Here is an 18,494-nt window from a genome sequence, read left to right on the forward strand (position 1 = left end):
GGGATAATTGGAAGGTCACATGACGTTTGCAGCTCTGTAACAACTGACTTTGCACTATGCGCTTCAGCATCCGCTGACCCCTCTCTGTCCGTTTACGTGGCCTTACACTTCGTGGCTGAGTTGCTGTTGTTCCCGAACTCTTCCATTTTCTTATAAAAAAGCAGACAGTTGACTTTGGAATATTTAGGAGCGAGGAAATTTCACGACTGGATTTGTTGCACAGGTGACAAGTTCCATGCTGGAAATCACTGAGCTCCTGAGAGCGGCCCATTCTTTCACAAATGTTTGGAGAAAGTCTCCATGCCTTAGTGCTTGATTTTATACACCTGTGGCCGGGCCAAGCTATTAGGACACCCGATTCTGATCATTTGGATGGGTGGCCAAATACTTTTGGCAATATAGCGTATGTAATATTTACGTATTTTGCTCATTTTAAGCCTACGGTGGCACAATAACTTAACAGGCACATCACAACACTCACTTTTCCTTTCAACAACAACAACTACTCATGCAGACTTCATGAGAGCCTACAACGACTGTCAATGCAGTCAATTACTCGGTTGCCACTTCTCAGTGCTTCAGCGTATGTTTCTTTTCTCGCCATTCACCCAATTTTGTCTATTTTGCTTATTCAATACGGGTCCAAAATAAAAATAATAAAAGACAACAAAACAGCCTGGAAAGAAGGAGGGAATGAATCGCTGCAGACTTCAATTTAGAGAGGAGAGGGAACAACGGAGGAAGAGGACTTTTTTTCCAGAGCAGTAACATACTGCTCCTTTCTGCCTCGCATCTCTGCCTTCGTCTAATCTATCCATCCCATCTATTTCTTAATTATAATTATAATTTTGAAGGTTTGAGAGCACCAAAGGGACTTTTGTGTGTCCGCACATTGAAAGTTTAACGTGACGTTGTTGTGTTTTGATAATAAAGACTTGTTTGATCAATTACCCCTAACAGATTAGACAAATAGACAGATATAGATCAGAGTTTCCCCTAGATTACCAAGACACTTTTGATGTTGGGGGCGTGGTTAGGGGGCGTGGGCACCATGACGTCATAATTTGAGAGGATATGATTTCTTTAAAAAGGCTACAAAAATGTATACCGTATTTTCCAGACGATAAAGCGCATCGGTATATTAGCCGCAGAAATATACTTTGCCATATGAGTTATTTACACAGAATGATTTTGTAAATGTTTATATACATGTTGGGCTGGGAGATATAGCCTTTTTTTACATCTCGATATTTTTAGGCCATGTCACGATACACGATATATATCGCCGTATTTTGCCTTAGCCTTGAATGAACACTTGATGCATATAATCACAGCAGTATGATGATTCTATGTGTCTACATTAAAACATTCTTGTTCATACTGCATTAATATATGTTCATTTTAAACTTTCATGCAGAGAGGGAATTGACCAAAAATGTATTCATTAAACAGTTATTAAGCAGTGGCACAAACATTCATGTCATTTCAAAACAGGAAGTGCAATATTGCCATAGACATTTTAAAACGAGTGCGCTTTTGTGCATGATGTCACTAAGATGACATATCAAAACTACACTAAATTAAAGTGCACTTTTTGTACAGAACGCCGCTAATATAGTTTAAAACAAATAAAGTACACTTTTGTGCCTGATAGCACACAACATATTTCAATAAATGTTATATAAAAATGAGCTGCGTAATAGGAATTCAAATAGTGTATGTCCTACGCTATGTGGTAGGTTCCTGCGGACATTATCTCCTTCTGTTGTTGACTATTTTTTTCATACGGTGTTGATGTTGGTGTGGCACCGAACGGAGATGTTGACATGCAGAGTTTCACGCACTCTTCATTCTCTAGCGCAGGGGCGCTCACACTTTTTCTGCAGGTGAGCTACTTTTCAATTGACCAAGTCGAGGAGATCTACCTCATTCCTATTTATAATTTATATTTATTTATTTATGAAAAATACATTTTTGTTAAGTTAATGGTGTTTAATGATAATACAAGCATTTTTAACACACATAGATTCCTTTCTTTCATGAAGACAAGAATATAAGTTTTTGTATTTGATTCTGATGACTTGCATTGATTGGAATTAGACAGTGGTGCTGATAACGTCCGCATTTTCAAATGGAGGAAAAAAAAAGTCCTCCTTTCTGTCCAATACCACATGAAAGTGGTTGGATTTGGCATCTCATTTGTCCAACTTGCATACTCGTTTTTAAACACTTTGTTATGAGAGTAGCATATGTGTGGGGCCCTTTAATGTCTGGCAGCAGGTGAGTGACGTCAGTGACTGGCGGGGGAGAAATACATTGGCATTAAACTCCGTAGCTTGCTAGCTTGTGCACGCTAGCTTTCTGAGACTCTTATTTTTTTTAGCACAGGCAGGATGAAACAGGTCTTTTATGGTGAAGACAGGAACTGTGCTGTCGGTCTTTAGAGTTTTGACAGTAGGTACGGAGTCTCTAGAAATAAAATGTGTTTCTCTGCATCCGCCCTGTTAGTGATTTTTTTCTTAAATATGAGCTCGCAGCAGCCAGCGTCATCTCACAAGATCCTCGGGTGCCGAGAATGTCAAACAACTGACGAAAGTGAAGTCTTGGTATGATTGATGATTGCTCATTTTTATGTCTATTTTTTAATGCCTGGCTTGAGATCGACTGACACACCCTCCGAGATCGACCAGTCGATCGCGATCGACATAATGCCCGCCCCTGCTCTAGCGGGTGACTTTCCAAATGATGCAACATATTAGCAGTAATGCTACTTTTTGTAGCAATGCTTTTGCCCCACACTTGACAAATTACAGTTGTCTGATCGACATTTTGCCGCCTGAAGCCGAACCACCGCCAGACGATGGACCCCATGCTGTTTTTCTTTGGAATTAATTCTTCCTTCATTTGTTACCAGATTCACACCTTGTCTCTCTCGCATTACCACTCACACCCCACCGTTAGCACTACAGCTAACGTGACCCATGCCGCTACCCCTCTGCTCCACGAGGGTGTATATGTATGTGATGCATGTAAGAAGGTGCGCTTGTTTTATGTCTCTGTGAGGAGGGACAAGAAAGAGTGAGAAACACCTGCAGTGTAATGCCCGCAGCTAAAAGCAACTGCGTGAGAACGTATACTCTAATATCACAATATAGTAATTTTCTATATAGCACAGAGAAAAACCTGCAATATATAGAGTATATCGATATATCGCCCAGCCCTATGTACTTGCCTAATTGTTTCCAAACTGTGTTTTTAACATTGCTGTAAAAAGGCTGATCAAACAAAACAGAAGTCATCGTCATGGACCCACTAGCTGTGGAAGCTAGTTCTCCAATCAGCTAAACAGACTCAACAACTCCACAGTGACATTTTGGTGAATTTACTGAGGAATTTGTGAAACTGAAACAATACAAATGGAATGCCGTCGTAAGTTAACAATATTAACACAGACCCTTGTAAACGAGTTAGCATTTAGCAAATGCTAATGATGCTAGCGTCATTACATCTTGATAGCACGTACAAAAATGCATTAAAACACTCCTACGGTCATCACACATGAGACGGTTTAAGTAAGTATAAATAGTTTTAGTTATATTGTAAAACTTACAAGCGTTGCCTGGAGTGATTAATGAAGAATCCATACGAGTAGGTACGCTATGTACGGCTAAAAGACTGAACAACACAGCACTTCCGGTTGAAAGCACTACATGTAAATTGAAAGACATTGCAGCCCCTGCAGAGAGCGAACTCGTCCAAAAGATGGCGCCATAGCACAATTAAACATTATTTTTCTTGTTTTTTTGTGTAACTCTTTTTATTATTTCCCCCAGTCAAGAAAAATCCATCAATTAGCCGTTTCGTCTTATAAGTCGCACGGTTCAAAGTGTACGAAAAAAGTAGCTGCTTATAGTCCGGAATGTACATTTAAAAAAAAAAAAAATCTGTGTTATTATTAATTAGTATCAACGAACATGTTTGAGATTATATTGTTTTGCTCTCTTTTCAATTGTTGCTGCTGAATTTTTCAAGTGTCTAGAGACTTTAAGTGACTTTTTCTTTACTGAAAAAAACGAGCAACAAATCTTGCTTTATTTTCTGGTGTCATTAGAGAATGTACTCGTGTTTAGTGACTCTACTTCAGTTGCTTAATGTCCACGACGAAAAGCGAGCTGAGCAAGCATGACAGCACATTTTCTGGGTGCTGCTGCCCCACTGTTCTCTTAATATTTGCACATTTTGTAGATGGCTGTCCGCGGGAATATCTGGGATATATTAAAGTTACATCCACATCGCAAACGTGCAGCCGACGTTTCAGAAAATAGCGTGTGTCTTGTTTACTTTTGGACACACCTTCTAATACAGAGCGTTTTCTTTATTGTTATGACTACTTACATTGTAGATTGTCACTGAAGGCATCAAAACTATTAATGAACAAGTGTACTTAACAAAATAAGGTGAAATAACTGAAAACATGTTTTATATTCTCATTTCTTCAAAATTGCCACCGTTTGCTATGATTACTGCTTTGCACAGTCTTGGCATTCTCTCGATGAGCTTCAAGCACATTTGTGAAGTGAAAACCATTTAGGGTGACTACTTCTTGAAGCACATACAGTATATATACACATTGATACATACACACACACACAAATATATATATATGTATATACATACGTATACAGTATATACACACACACATATATACATACATTATATATATGTATATATATATATATATATATATATATACACGCAAACATATATAGCTCCAAGCACACTTGTGAAGTGAAAGCCATTTAAGGTGACTACTTCTTGAATATATTATGCATGTATGTATGTATGTATGTATATATATATATATATATATATATATATATATATATATATATATATATATATATATATATATATATATATATATATATATATATATATATATGTATATATATATATATATATTTTAGGGGTGTCGGAAAAAAATCTACTCTAATACGAATCGAATCGTTTACGTTGTGCGATTCAGTATGGATTCTCATTTTTAAAAATTATATATATTTTTTTTATCAATCCAACAAACCACTACACAGCAATACTATAACAATGCAATCCAATTCCAAAACCAAACCTGACCCAGCAACACTCAGAACTGCAATAAACAGAGCAATTGAGAGGAGACACAAACACAACACAGAACAAACCAAAAGTAATGAAACAAAAATTAATATTATCAACAACAGTGTCAATATTAATTATAATTCCAGCATAGCAGTGATTAAAAATCCCTCACTGACATTATCATTAGACATTTATAAAAATAATAAAAAAGAACAATAGTGTCACAGGGACTTACACTTGCATCGCATCTCATAACCTTGACAACACACTGTGTCCAATGTTTTCACAAAGATAAAATAAGTCATATTTTTGGTTCGTTTAAAAGTTAAAACAAATTTACATTATTTCAATCAGTTGATAAAACATTGTCCTTTACAATTATAAAAGTTTTTTTTTTTTTTTAAATCTACTACTCTGCTAGCATGTCAGCAGACTGGGGTAGATCCTGCTGAAATCCTATGTATTGAATAAATACAGAATCGTTTTGAATCGGAAAAATATCGTTTTTGAATCGAGAATCGGAATCGAATCGAAAAAAATCGATATATTATCAAATCTTGACCCCAAGAATCAATATTGAATCGAATTATGGGACACCCAAAGATTCACAGCCCTAATAAATATATATATATATACATACATATAGATACATATATATATATATATATATATACACATACATATATATACATATATATATACACATACATATATACATATATATATACATATACACATATATATACACATACATATATACACATATATATACACATACATATACACATACATATACATATATATATATATATATATATATATATATATATATATACACACATATACACATATATATATATATATGTAGTATAGTGTCTTCAGAGTAGGCTTTTTTTTTTTTTTAATTAAAATTGGGATTTTTGTTGAGGCTCGCACCAATTGTTCATGTATACACTGATTCTTATGGGAAAATCTCTGCTTCACTGTACAAACACCTTGACTTACAAACCATGTTTGAGAACCAATTAAATTTGTAAAACTGGAGGTTCCACAGTATTTTACTGTGAGATATACATTTTACAATCATTTCTTGTAATGTTACAATAAATTGGATCACCGTATTTTCACTGTGAAAAAATACAGTTAAACTGTGAAATCCTGATACATGTTTACAGTGCTACCAAAATATATATCAAATATCCCCCCCAAAAAAGGCAATAATATTGTATGATGTGCCATAGTAAGTTAATGTTTTATGGCAATTTGTAGTTTGTTGGGTCTTCTCCAATAGTTTGACAGTGGGGGACTGTACACAAACACTGCATTGGAGATAAGGCGGCCTCCTCCTAACCAGCCAGGTTTTCCCTGTCAAATATTTATAGATGCTGAAATATTAGATGGCGATCCTCACTTCAACAGTAGCATGTGAATGCATCCCGTTGACTTTAAACAAGGGATATAATTTGTCCATATTTTATTTGCAGTTATCATAGAGCATGGGTGTCAAACTCATTTTAGGTCGGGGGCCACATGGAGAAAAATCTACTCCCGAGTGGCTCGGACTGGTAAAGTCACGGCTCGATAACTTAAAAATAAAGACTACTTCAGATTGTTTTCTTTGTTTAAAAATAGAACACACACATTCTGAAATTGTACAAATCATAATGTTGTTTTTTTTTTTACACTTACATGTTGCGGTTAATAGTATTCTCTCTTTATTTGTCATTATTGATATTTTCTGAATAAATAATGAAATATCATCATCATCAGAAAAAAATATATCAAAATCAAATTACAGGATGTTATTTATGTAGTTTGATTATTTTCCTCAACTGATGTAATAGCATCATGTGATTTATTTTGTACATAGTCACGATCAAAAGTTTACGTGACTAGAACGTGTAAACCACATAATGTCATGGCTGTCTTGAGTTTCCAAAACTTTCTACAACTCTTATTTTTTTGTGATAGAGGGATTAGCGCACATACTTGTTGGTCACAAAAAAAACATTCATTAAGTTTGGTTCTTTTATAAATAAATAAATGATAAATGGGTTGTACTTGTATAGCGCTTTTCTACCTTCAAGGTACTCAAAGCGCTTTGACACTACTTCCACATTCACCCATTCACACACACATTCACACACTGATGGAGGGAGCTGCCATGCAAGGCGCCAACCAGCACCCATCAGGAGCAAGGGTGAAGTGTCTTGCTCAGGACACAACGGACGTGACGAGGTTGGTACTAGGTGGGATTTGAACCAGGGACCCTTGGGTTGCGCACGGCCACTCTTCCACTGCGCCATTATGGGTCTACTGAAAATGTGACAAAATCTGCTGTGTCAAAAGTATACATACAGCAATATTAATATTTGGTTACATATCCTTTGGCGAGTTTCACTGCAATAAGGCGCTTTTGGTAGCCATCCACAAGCTTGGAGTTGATTTTTTTGACCACTCCTCTTGAAAAAATTGGTGCAGTTCAGCTAAATGTATTGGTTTTCTGACATGGACTTGTTTCTTCAGCATTGTCCACATGTTTAAGTCAGGACTTTGGGAAGGCCATTTTAAAACCTTAATTCTAGCGGGATTTAGCCTTTCCTTTACCACATTTGACGTGTGTTTGGGGGTCATTGTCCTGTTGGAACACCCAACTGCGCCCAAGATCCAACCTCAGAGCTGATGATTTTAGGTTATCCTTAAGAATTTGGAGGTAATCCTCCTTTTCATTGTCCCATTTAAAGCACCAGTTCTATTGGCAGCAAAACAGGCCCAGAGCATAATACTGCCACCACCATGCTTGACGGTGGTAATGGGGTTCCTGGGATTAAAGGCCTCACCTTTTCTCCTCCAAACATATTGCTGGGTATTGTGGCCAAACAGCTCAATTTTTGTTTCATCTGACCACAGAACTTTCCTCCAGAAGGTCTCTGTTCTAGTTTATGGGAATATTAATTGACCATAAATTACAGTCGTGGTCAAAAGTTTACATACTTGATACCACATGGACAAAGATAAGACCTTCTGGAGGAAAGTTATGTGGATAGATGAAACAAAAATTGAGCTGTTTGGCCACAATACCCAGCAATATGTTTGGAGGAGAAAAGATGAGGCCTTTAATCCCAGGAACACCATTCCCAACATCAAGCATGGTGCTGGTAGTATTATGCTCTGGGCCCGTTTTGCTGCCAATGGAACTGGTGCTTTAAATGGGACAATGAAAAAGAAGGATTCTTCAGGACAACCTAAAATCATCAGCCCGGAGGTTGGGTCTTGGACGCAGTTGGGTGTTCAAACGTGGGGGGTTATCCACAATTGAGGTAATCCAAGGTTTCTCATAGTCGTTCTCATCGACGTCCCACTGGGTTGTGAGTTTTTCCTTGCCCTTATGTGGCTGCTGATCTGCGGACGTCGTTGTGGCTTGTGCGGCCCTTTGAGACACTTGTGATTTAGGGCTATATAAGTAAGCATTGATTGATTGATTGATAAAGGCAGTGACTTTAAAGGCCTACCGAAAAGAGATTTTCTTATTTAAACGGGGAGAGCAGGTCCATTCTATGTGTCATACTTGATCATTTCGCGATAATAACATATTTTTGCTGAAAGAATTTAGTGGAGAACATCGACGATAAAGTTTGCAACTTTTGGTCGCCAATAAAAAACCTTGCCTGTTCGGGAAGTAGCAGACTATGTGCGCGTGACCTCAATGGTTGTAGAGCTCCTCACATCCGCACATTGTTTACAATCATGGCCACCAGCTGCTAGAGCGATTCGGACCGAGAAAGCGACAACTTCCCCATTAATTTGAGCGAGGATGAAAGATTTGTGGATGAGGATAGTGAGAGTGAAGGACCAGAAGAATAAAAAAAAACAAGGGCCGTGGGAGCGATTCAGATGTTATTAAGACACATTTACTAGGATAATTCTAGAAAATTCTTATCTGCTTATTGTATTACTAGAGTTTTAGTGAGATTATATAGTCATAACTGAAAGTCGGAGGGGTGTGGTGACCGCCAGTGTCTCTGAGGGAAGCCACGGAGGAGCCAAGAGAGTCGCAGCTGCCTCTTTTGACAGCTGTAGGAGGAACGACGCAAGCTCCGCTCATGTCTACAGTAAGAGCCGACTTATTACCACAATTTTCTCACCGAAACCTGTCGGTTGACATGTGGTAGAGAACCATGTTCGCTTGACCGTTCTGTTCCATATTAAAGCCTCACCGTCGTCTTTAGGGAATGGAAACAAAGAAACACCGGCTGTGTTTGTTTTGCTACAGCTGACCGCAATACACCGCTTTCCACCAACATCTTTCTTCTTTGTAGTCTCCATTATTAATTGAACAAATTGCAAAAGATTCAGCAACACAGATGTCCGGAAATCTGTGTAATTATGCGATTAAAGCAGACAACTTATAGCTTGGATCGGACTGGAAGAACAAGTCCGCTACAACCGGTGACGTCACGCGTCATCATACGCGTCATCATTCCGCGACATTTTCAACAGGATACTTTGCGGGAAATTTAAAATTGCAATTTAGTAAACTAAACCGGCCGTATTGGCATGTGTTGCAATGTTAATATTTCATCATTGATGGATAAACTATCAGACTGCGTGGTCGGTAGTAGTGGGTTTCAGTAGGCCTTTAAGTCACCCCCCCAATATTGTTGTTCGGGTGGAAATCGGGTGACATTCAGGAGAATGGTTGCCCCGGGAGATTTTTGGAGGGGCACTGAAATTCGGGAGTGTTGGCAAATATGCAAATTCATCCCGCAGGGCCGGCTAAAACCTCTGCGCGGGCCTGATCCGGTCCCCGGGCCGTACGTTTGACACCCCTGATACACCCCTGTAGTTCAAGAAAGACCACTACAAATGAGCAATATTTTGCACTGTTAAACAATCTAATAAATCAGAAACTGATGACATAGTGCTGTATTTTACTTCTTTATGTCTTTTTTTTCAACCAAAAATGCTTTGCTTTGATTAGGGGGTACTTGAATTAAAAAAAAGTTCACAGGGGGTACATCACTGAAAAAAGGTTGAGAACCACTGCCTTAGGGCACTCTTTCAAATCCAGCTCGAACCCAGTACCTTTTTACCCTGAATTGATTTAACGTGGACCCTGACTTAAACAAGTTGAAAAACGTATGCGGGTGTTACCATTTAGTGGTCATTTGTACGGAATATGTACTGTGCAATCTACTAATAAAAGTTTCAATCAATCAATCGTGCCTATTAGAGCGAATGTAAAAAAAAAAAAAAAAAATCCCAGTCCACGAGTATCCTCATTCACAACACGTTCTCTTAGATTTCCATACATGTTCGCATTATTGATTGACTGTATCTAAAAAAGATAAAAATATATTTTTTTAATGAAGGAATGAAATAATCCTAAATGAAATAGAATGACTTGGTTTATATTATTGTATATACTAGGTCAGTGGTTCTCAAATGGGGGTACGCGTACTCCTGGGGGTACTTGAAGGTATGCCAAGGGGTACGTGAGATTTTTTTTTTAATATTAAAAAAATTACAATTCAAAAATCCTTTATTATTGAATAATACTTCAACAAAATATGAATGTAAGTTCATTAACTGTGAAAAGAAATGCAACAATGCAATATTCAGTGTTGACAGCTAGATTTTTTGTGGACATGTTCCATAAATATTGACGTTCAAGATTTGTTGTTTTTTTTGTGAAGAAATGTTTAGAATTAAGTTCATGAATCCAGATGGATCTCTATTACAATCCCCAAAGAGGGCACTTTAAGTTGATGATAATTTCTATGTGGAGAAATCTTTATTTATAATTGCATCATTTGTTTATTTTTCAACAAGTTTTTACTTATTTTTATATCTTTTTTTCCATATAGTTTAAGAAAGACCACTACAAATGAGCAATATTTTGCACTGTTATACAATTTAATAAATCAGAAACTGATGACATAGTGCTGTATTTTACTTCTTTATCTCTTTTTTTCAAACCAAAAATGCTTTGCTCTGATTAGGGGGTACTTGAATTAAAAAAATGTTCACAGGGGGTACATCACTGAAACAAAGTTGAGAACCACAGTACTAGGTCATAAAATCAGTGTCAGTTGAGTCGGTCTGTAGGGATTTTTAATGTCCAGCAGATGTCAGTATTTAATGACGCAGTATTGACACAGTTTTGCAATGTGTCGAAACGATACATGACGCCTCATTAACCCATCACTAATACCGAGAAATATATCGTTTTTCGCGATATGGCCTAAAAATATCGCGGTATTAAAAAAAGGCAATATCGCCCAGCCCTAATTGATTGATTGATTAAGGCAGTACCTTTAAAGGCCTACTGAAATGAGATTTTCTTATTTAAACGGGAATAGCAGGTCCATTCTATGTGTCATACTTGATCATTTCGCGATATTGCCATATTTTTGCTGAAAGGATTTAGTAGAGAAAATCGACAATAAAGTTCGCCACTTTTGGTACTTCCTGAAAAAGCTTCGCCTTTACCGGAAGTCGCAGACGATGACGTCACAAGTGTGGGGGCTCCTCACATATTCACATTGATTTTAATGGGAGCCTCCAAAAAAAAGTGCTATTCGGACCGAGAAAACAACAATTTCCCCATTAATTTGAGCGAGGATGAAAGATTCGTGTTTGAGGATATTGATAGCAACGGGCTAGAAAAAAAAGAAAAAAAACAAGTTAAAAAAAAAAGAAAAACGCGATAGCATTGGGACGTATTCCGATGTTTTTAGACACATTTACTAGGATAATTCTGGGAAATCCCTTATCTTTCTATTGTGTTGCTAGTGTTTTAATATTACCTGAGGGGTTTGTCCACGGGTGTCTTGACGCCAGTGTCACACGGGTGCCGACGGCAGCTGTACGGACGACACAAGCTCAGCTGATATCCGGTAAGTGGCGACTTTTTAACCACAATTTTCTCACCGAAACCTGCTGGTTGACCTTCGGTTGGGATCCATGTCTGCTTGACCGCGCTCTGATCCATAGTAAAGTTTCAGCTCCGGGAATTTTAAACAAGGAATCACCGTGTGTTTGTGAGGCTAAAGGCTAAAGCTTCCCAACTCCATCTTTCTACTGTGACTTCTCCAATATTAATTGAACTAATTGCAAAAGATTCAGCAACACAGATGTCCAAAATACTGGGTAATTATGCCGTTAAAGCAGACGACTTTTACCTGTGTGCGCGTAGCGCTCATACTTCCTAAAAACGCGTGACGTCCTGCGTACACGTCATCATTACGCGACGTTTCCAAGACGAAACTCCCGGGAAATTTAAAATTGAAATTTAGTAAACTAAAAAAGCCGTATTGGCTTGACGGCGTGGCGAAGTTGGTGGAGCGGCTGTGCCAGCAATCTGAGGGTTACTGGTTCAATCCCCACCTTCTACCATCCTAGTCATGTCCGTTGTGTCCTTGGGCAAGACACTTCACCCTTGCTCCTGATGGGACCTGGTGAGCGCCTTGCATGGCAGCGCCCGCCGTCAGTGTGTAAATGTGTGTGTGTGAATGGGGTAATGTGGAAATACTGTCAAAGCGCTTTGGGCTCCTTAAAAAGGGGTAAAAAAAAGCGCTATACAAGTACATCAATCAATCAGTTTACTTATATAGCCCTAAATCATTAGTGTCTCAAAGGGCTGCACAAACCACAACACAAACCACTACGACATCCTCGGTAGGCCCACATAAGGGCAAAGAAAACTCCCACCCAGTGGGACGTCGGTGACAAAAATGACTATGAGAATCTTGGAGAGGACGAAAGCAATGGATGTCGAGCGGGTCTAACATGATACTGTGAAAGTGCAATCCATAATGGATCCAACACAGTCGCGAGAGTTCAAGTACAACCCATTTACCATTTACCATGTGTTGCAATGTTAATATTTCATCATTGATGTATAAACTATCAGACTGCGTGGTGGGTGGTAGTAGGTTTCAGTAGGCCAGGGGTCGGAAACCTTTTTGGTTGAGAGAGCCATACAAGCCCATCCATCCATCCATCATCTTCCGCTTATCCGAGGTCGGGTCGCGGGGACAGCAGCCTAAGCAGGGAAGCCCAGACTTTCCTCTCTCCAGCCACTTCGTCTAGCTCTTCCCGGGGGATCCCGAGGCGTTCCCAGGCCAGCCGGGAGACATAGTCTTCCCAACGTGTCCTGGGTCTTCCCCGTGGCCTCGTACCAGCTGGACGTGCCCTAAACACCTCCCTAGGGAGTCGTTCGGGTGGCATCCTGACCAGATGCCCGAACCACCTCATCTGGCTCCTCTCGATGTGGAGGAGCAGCGGCTTTACTTTGAGCTCCTCCTGGATGGCAGAGCTTCTCACCCTATCTCTAAGGGAGAGCCCCGCCACCCGGCGGAGGAAACTCATTTCGGCCTCTTGTAGCCGTGATCTTATCCTTTCAGTCATGACCCAGAGCTCATGACCATAGGTGAGGATGGGAACGTAGATCGACCGGTAAATTGAGAGCTTTGCCTTCCGGCTCAGCTCCTTCTTCACCACAACGGATCGATACAACGTCCGCATTACTGAAGACGCTGCACCGATCCGCCTGTCGATCTCACAATCCACTCTTCCCCCACTCGTGAACAAGACTCCTAGGTACTTGAACTCCTCCATACAAGCCAAATATTTTAAAAAGTATTTCCGTGAGAGCCATATATTATATATTTTTTAAGACTAAATACAACTAAATGCGTGCATTTTTAAGTAAGAACATTTTTAGAGTATAATAAGTCTCTTATTAATAAAATTGTTATTCTGAAGCTAACCAACAATAAATAAAATACATCTTACCATTAATGCGACTTCTTGAACAGGTGCGGTAGAAACCGGATGGATGGATTAAAATGCATGAGAATGTTTTATAGTATGAACATTATTTTTGACACTGATTACCAGCGGAATTATTCATTACTTATCGTGTTAAGCAATGTCAGCTAAGATAAAACTCATCTGTATACTCTAGCCTTTAAATAGACCTCCTTTTTAGACCAGTTGATCTGCCGCTTCTTTTCTTTCTCCTATGTCCCCTCCTCCCTTGTGGAGGGGGTCCGGTCCGATGACCATGGATGAAGTACTGGCTGTCCAGAGTCGAGACCCAGGATGGACCGCTCGTCGGGACCCAGGATGGACCGCTCGCCTGTATCGATTGGGGACATCTCTACGCTGCTGATCCGCCTCCGCTTGAGATGGTCTCCTGTGGACGGGACTCTCGCTGCTGTCTTGGATCCGCTTTGAACTGAACTCTCGCGGCTGTGTTGGAGCCACTATGGATTGAACTTTCACAGTATCATGTTAGACCCGCTCGACATCCATTGCTTTCGGTCCCCACATCTGAGGTCCTCTCCAAGGTTTCTCATAGTCAGCATTGTCACTGGCGTCCCACTGGATGTGAATTCTCCCTGCCCACTGGGTGTGAGTTTTCCTTGCCCTTTTGTGGGTTCTTCCGAGGATGTTGTAGTCGTAATGATTTGTGCAGTCCTTTGAGACATTTGTGATTTGGGGCTATATAAATAAACATTGATTGATTTATCTGAGAGCCACGTGCAGACATCAAAAGAGCCACATCTGGCTCTAGAACCCTAGGTTCCCTACCCCTGCAGTAGGCCTTTAAGTCCGGGTGGAAATCCGGAGACATTCGGGAGAATGGTCACCCAGGGAAATTTTCGAGAGGGTTTGCAAATATGCCAATTCATCCCACAAGGCCGGATAAAACCTCTGCGCGGGCCTGATCCGGCCCCCGGGCCGTACGTTTGACACCCCTGATACAGGTTGATAAATGGCACTGCTGCTTCACCGGATTGTTTTGACAGCTCAACAAACTTTCTGGAAAACATCTAAGTTTGACATTTAGAGGGGGAAACGACACCAAAAAAAAATTAAATACAAGTTGAGTAGTAAAGAGAAAAAGGTGCATTCGAGGTCTGGGTGTAGCTACCAGAAAAAGCTACCTCGCACACACCACCAGACTGCTGGGGAACTAGCGGATACACCTAGCTCGGCGTGGCCGCCTGTCGGGACCCAAAAGTGGGGTTAGTGAGTTGCCTGGAGTACCCCCCCACCCCCTCACACCGCCGCCTGTCACAACCGCGAGGGGCTCACTTCCCCACCCCCGGAGAGAACGTCTCGCCCGGTCTTACCTTGCCGCCCCGGTAGCCCTCGAAGGCCCTCAGCGAGCTGTCAGTGAGTTTGACGTGAAAGACGGAGACGTTGTTGCCGTTGCTCACTCTTCCACAGGACAGCGCGTAGCACCGCTCCTCTTTCAGCGCCGCCATCTTTGCTCGCCGTTCACCCCACCATGCGCGCACACGCGCTCCCTCGCACACGCACTTGTGCGCCGCGCGGACGGACAATTTCCCCCGTTTTCTTGCTCCAAATTGGCTTTAAGCGTCAAACGCTAAAGTCGTCAACCCTGGTCACGTATCGCCCCGACACTCCCGTGGCGCAATAAATTAAGGAGGAGTTTTGTAACGAAACGCCTAAATTCTAAGGCCAAGTGCCAAGGTGTGTGTTGTTATGCGCAATTACATGAGCAACACTTTACAGTAATAATGTCACGTGATGTCGATATATCGCACATTCCGTTTTGGAAATATACAGTGGGGGCAAAAAAGTAATTAGTAAACCCACCGATTGTGCAAGTTCTCCCACTTAAAATGATGACAGAGGTCTGCAATTTTCATCATAGGTAGACTTCAACTGTGAGAGACAGAATGTGAACCAAAAAATCCAGGAATTCACATTGTAGGAATTTTAAAGAATTTATTTGTAAATTATGGTGGAAAATAAGTATTTGGTCAACCATTCAAAGCTCACACTGATGGAAGGAGGTTTTGGCTCAAAATCTCACGATACATGGCCCCATTCATTCTTTCCTTAACATGGACCAATCGTCATGTCCCCTTAGCAGAAAAACAGCCCCAAAGCATGATGTTTCCACCCCCATGATTCACAGTAGGTGTGGTGTTCTTGGGATGCAACTCAGTATTCTTCTTCCTCCAAACACGACGAGTTGAGTTTTTCATCTGACCACATGACGTTCTCCCATGTGCTCTCTGGCAAACTTCAGACGGGCCTGGACATGCACTGGCTTAAGCAGGGGGGACACGTCTGGCACTGCAGGATTTGTAGTGTGTTACTGATGGTGACCTTTGTTACTTTGGTCCCAGCTCTCTGCAGGTCATTCACCAAATCCCCCCGTGTGGTTCTGGGATTTTTGCTCACCGTTCTCATGATCATTTTGATCCCACGGGATGAGATCTTGTGTGGAGCCCCAGATCAAGGGAGATTATCGGTGGTCTTGTATGTCTTCCATTTTCTGATAATTGCTCCCACAGTTGATTTTTTTTCACACCAAGCTGCTTGCCTTTTGTAGATTCACTCTTCCCAGTCTGGTGCAGGTCTACAATTCTTTTCCTGGTGTCCTTCGACAGCTCTTTGGTCATGGCCTTAGTGGAGTTTGGAGTCTCACTGTTTGAGGCCATTCATTCTTTCCTTAACACAGATCAATCGTCCTGTCCCCTTAGCAGAAAAACAGCCCCAAAGCATGATGTTTCCACCCCCATGCTTCACAGTAGTTATGGTGTTCTTGGGATGCAACTCAGTATTCTTCTTGCTCCAAACACGACGAGTTGAGTTGATACCAAAATGGATACATGGATGATACAGCAGAGGATTGGGAGAATGTCATGTGGTCAGATGAAACCAAAACAGAACTTTTTGGTATAGACTCAACTCGCTGTGTTTGGAGGAAAAAGAATACTGAGTTGCATCCCAAGAACACCATATCTACTGTGAAGCATGGGGGTGGAAACATCATGCTTTGGGGCTGTTTTTCTGCTAAGGGGACAGGACGATTGTTCCGTGTTAAGGAAAGAATGAATAGGGCCATGTATCGTGGGATTTTGAGCCAAAACCTCCTTCCATCAGTGAGAGCTTTGACCAAATACTTATTTTCCACAATAAATTACGAATAAATTCTTTAAAATTCCTACAATGTGAATTCCTGGATTTTTTCCTTCACATTCTGTCTCTCACAGTTGAAGTGTACCTATGATGAAAATTACAGACCTCTGTCATCATTTTAAGTGGGAGAACATGCACATTCGGTGGCTGACTAAATACTTTTTTGCCCCACTGTATTTATCAAACGCGTTTTGTAGTTCTTTATCCTATTCACTGTAATAGTGCTATTTTTAACATTTGTTTTACCGTCACGCATTTGGGGGGGGAAAAAAACTAGTTTGATGTAAGTTCAAAGAAGAGGCTGGCTTAACTGCAAGGAAGGATGTATTAGATCATTCTATTACGTCACTCTAAGTCTGTGTGGGAAGAGTCCAACCAGTAAACACCAAAAAACAATCCAAAGGTGCTTCTTTCAAACACACAAAATGTTTAGCTTTTAAATGTACCGTGCCACTTGTCTTTACCCTAATGCAGGGGTCACAGACATGCGGCCCGCGGGCCAAATTCGGCCCGCGAGACGTTATTTTGTGGCCCCCACCTTAATATGAAACTTTAATGTTAGTGCGGCCCGCGAGTTTTACATGAATGACGCTTGACAGCGTTGTGTTATTTGGGTCCAAATTGGCTCTTTCAACGTTCGGGGTTGCCTACCCTTGCGTTAGTGGAAAAGCGGCAAATGAGTGAAAGCGACAAAGACGTTGCCATGAAGACGAGGGTTTTCTTACGTGCCTGGCTGCAATCACACCGCGACACCTGTCTGTCAGTAATAACAGTCCCCGATAACCTGGACCAATTCAAACCGTTGTTTTTTTTTATTGTTTATTATGCATTGCCTCACACGATGAACACTACATATACCGTATTCCCTTGAATTGCCGCCGGGGCGTTAATCAATTTAAAACCTCTTCTTACTCCTGCACTTACCAAAGTCATGCAGTAAAAGTAAGCATGCGCTAATTATTTCAAAACCTCTTCTCACTCCGGCACTTACCAAAGGTATGCAGTAAAAATTTGAGTGTGACGTAAGCTTGTACCTTAAATTCTACTGTATAGCTCTTAATCTTCTTCCCTTTATGCGATTTCAAATTACCGGTATTTAAATCAGCCTCCTCCATTTTGAAAATGATGACAGGGGAAGTGTCACTCGTTTGACCAGGCGGTAATACTAAGCATGCGCTAATTATTTTGGGAAGCGAGTTTGACCCGGCAGTAATTCAAGGCAGGCGCATACTATATGCCCTTTGGCAACTGAAGGAAATACGGTATTTCTATATGACGCCGGGTAACACTACAGGAGCCGTCACTTTTTTGCGCTTGCTAACCCGGTACTTTCACTATTATCCGCCGACCGCCGTGTTGCTGTAAGGATGAAAAGCTGAACGACACACATTGCGGAAATAACATTA

General features: G+C 40.7%; 1 protein-coding gene across 2 annotated transcripts in view; it reads right to left on the reverse strand.

Moving 5' to 3' along the window:
* Positions 1–15,582, reverse strand: part of ell (elongation factor RNA polymerase II) — a 110,936-nt gene extending 95,354 nt beyond the window's left edge. Inside the window, exon 1 of one of the 2 annotated variants that reach the window (XM_061888560.1) lies at positions 15,264–15,580. In XM_061888560.1, the coding sequence (XP_061744544.1) occupies positions 15,264–15,398 (135 nt within the window). In that variant the 5' untranslated portion in view covers positions 15,399–15,580. Of the gene's footprint in view, positions 1–15,263 lie in introns of both variants that reach the window. The other variant, XM_061888561.1, reaches the window with a different exon arrangement.
* Between the last annotated feature and the right edge of the window lie 2,912 nt (positions 15,583–18,494).

This window comes from Nerophis ophidion, linkage group LG26 (genome assembly GCF_033978795.1).
Source record: "Nerophis ophidion isolate RoL-2023_Sa linkage group LG26, RoL_Noph_v1.0, whole genome shotgun sequence".
NCBI lineage: Eukaryota > Metazoa > Chordata > Actinopteri > Syngnathiformes > Syngnathidae > Nerophis > Nerophis ophidion.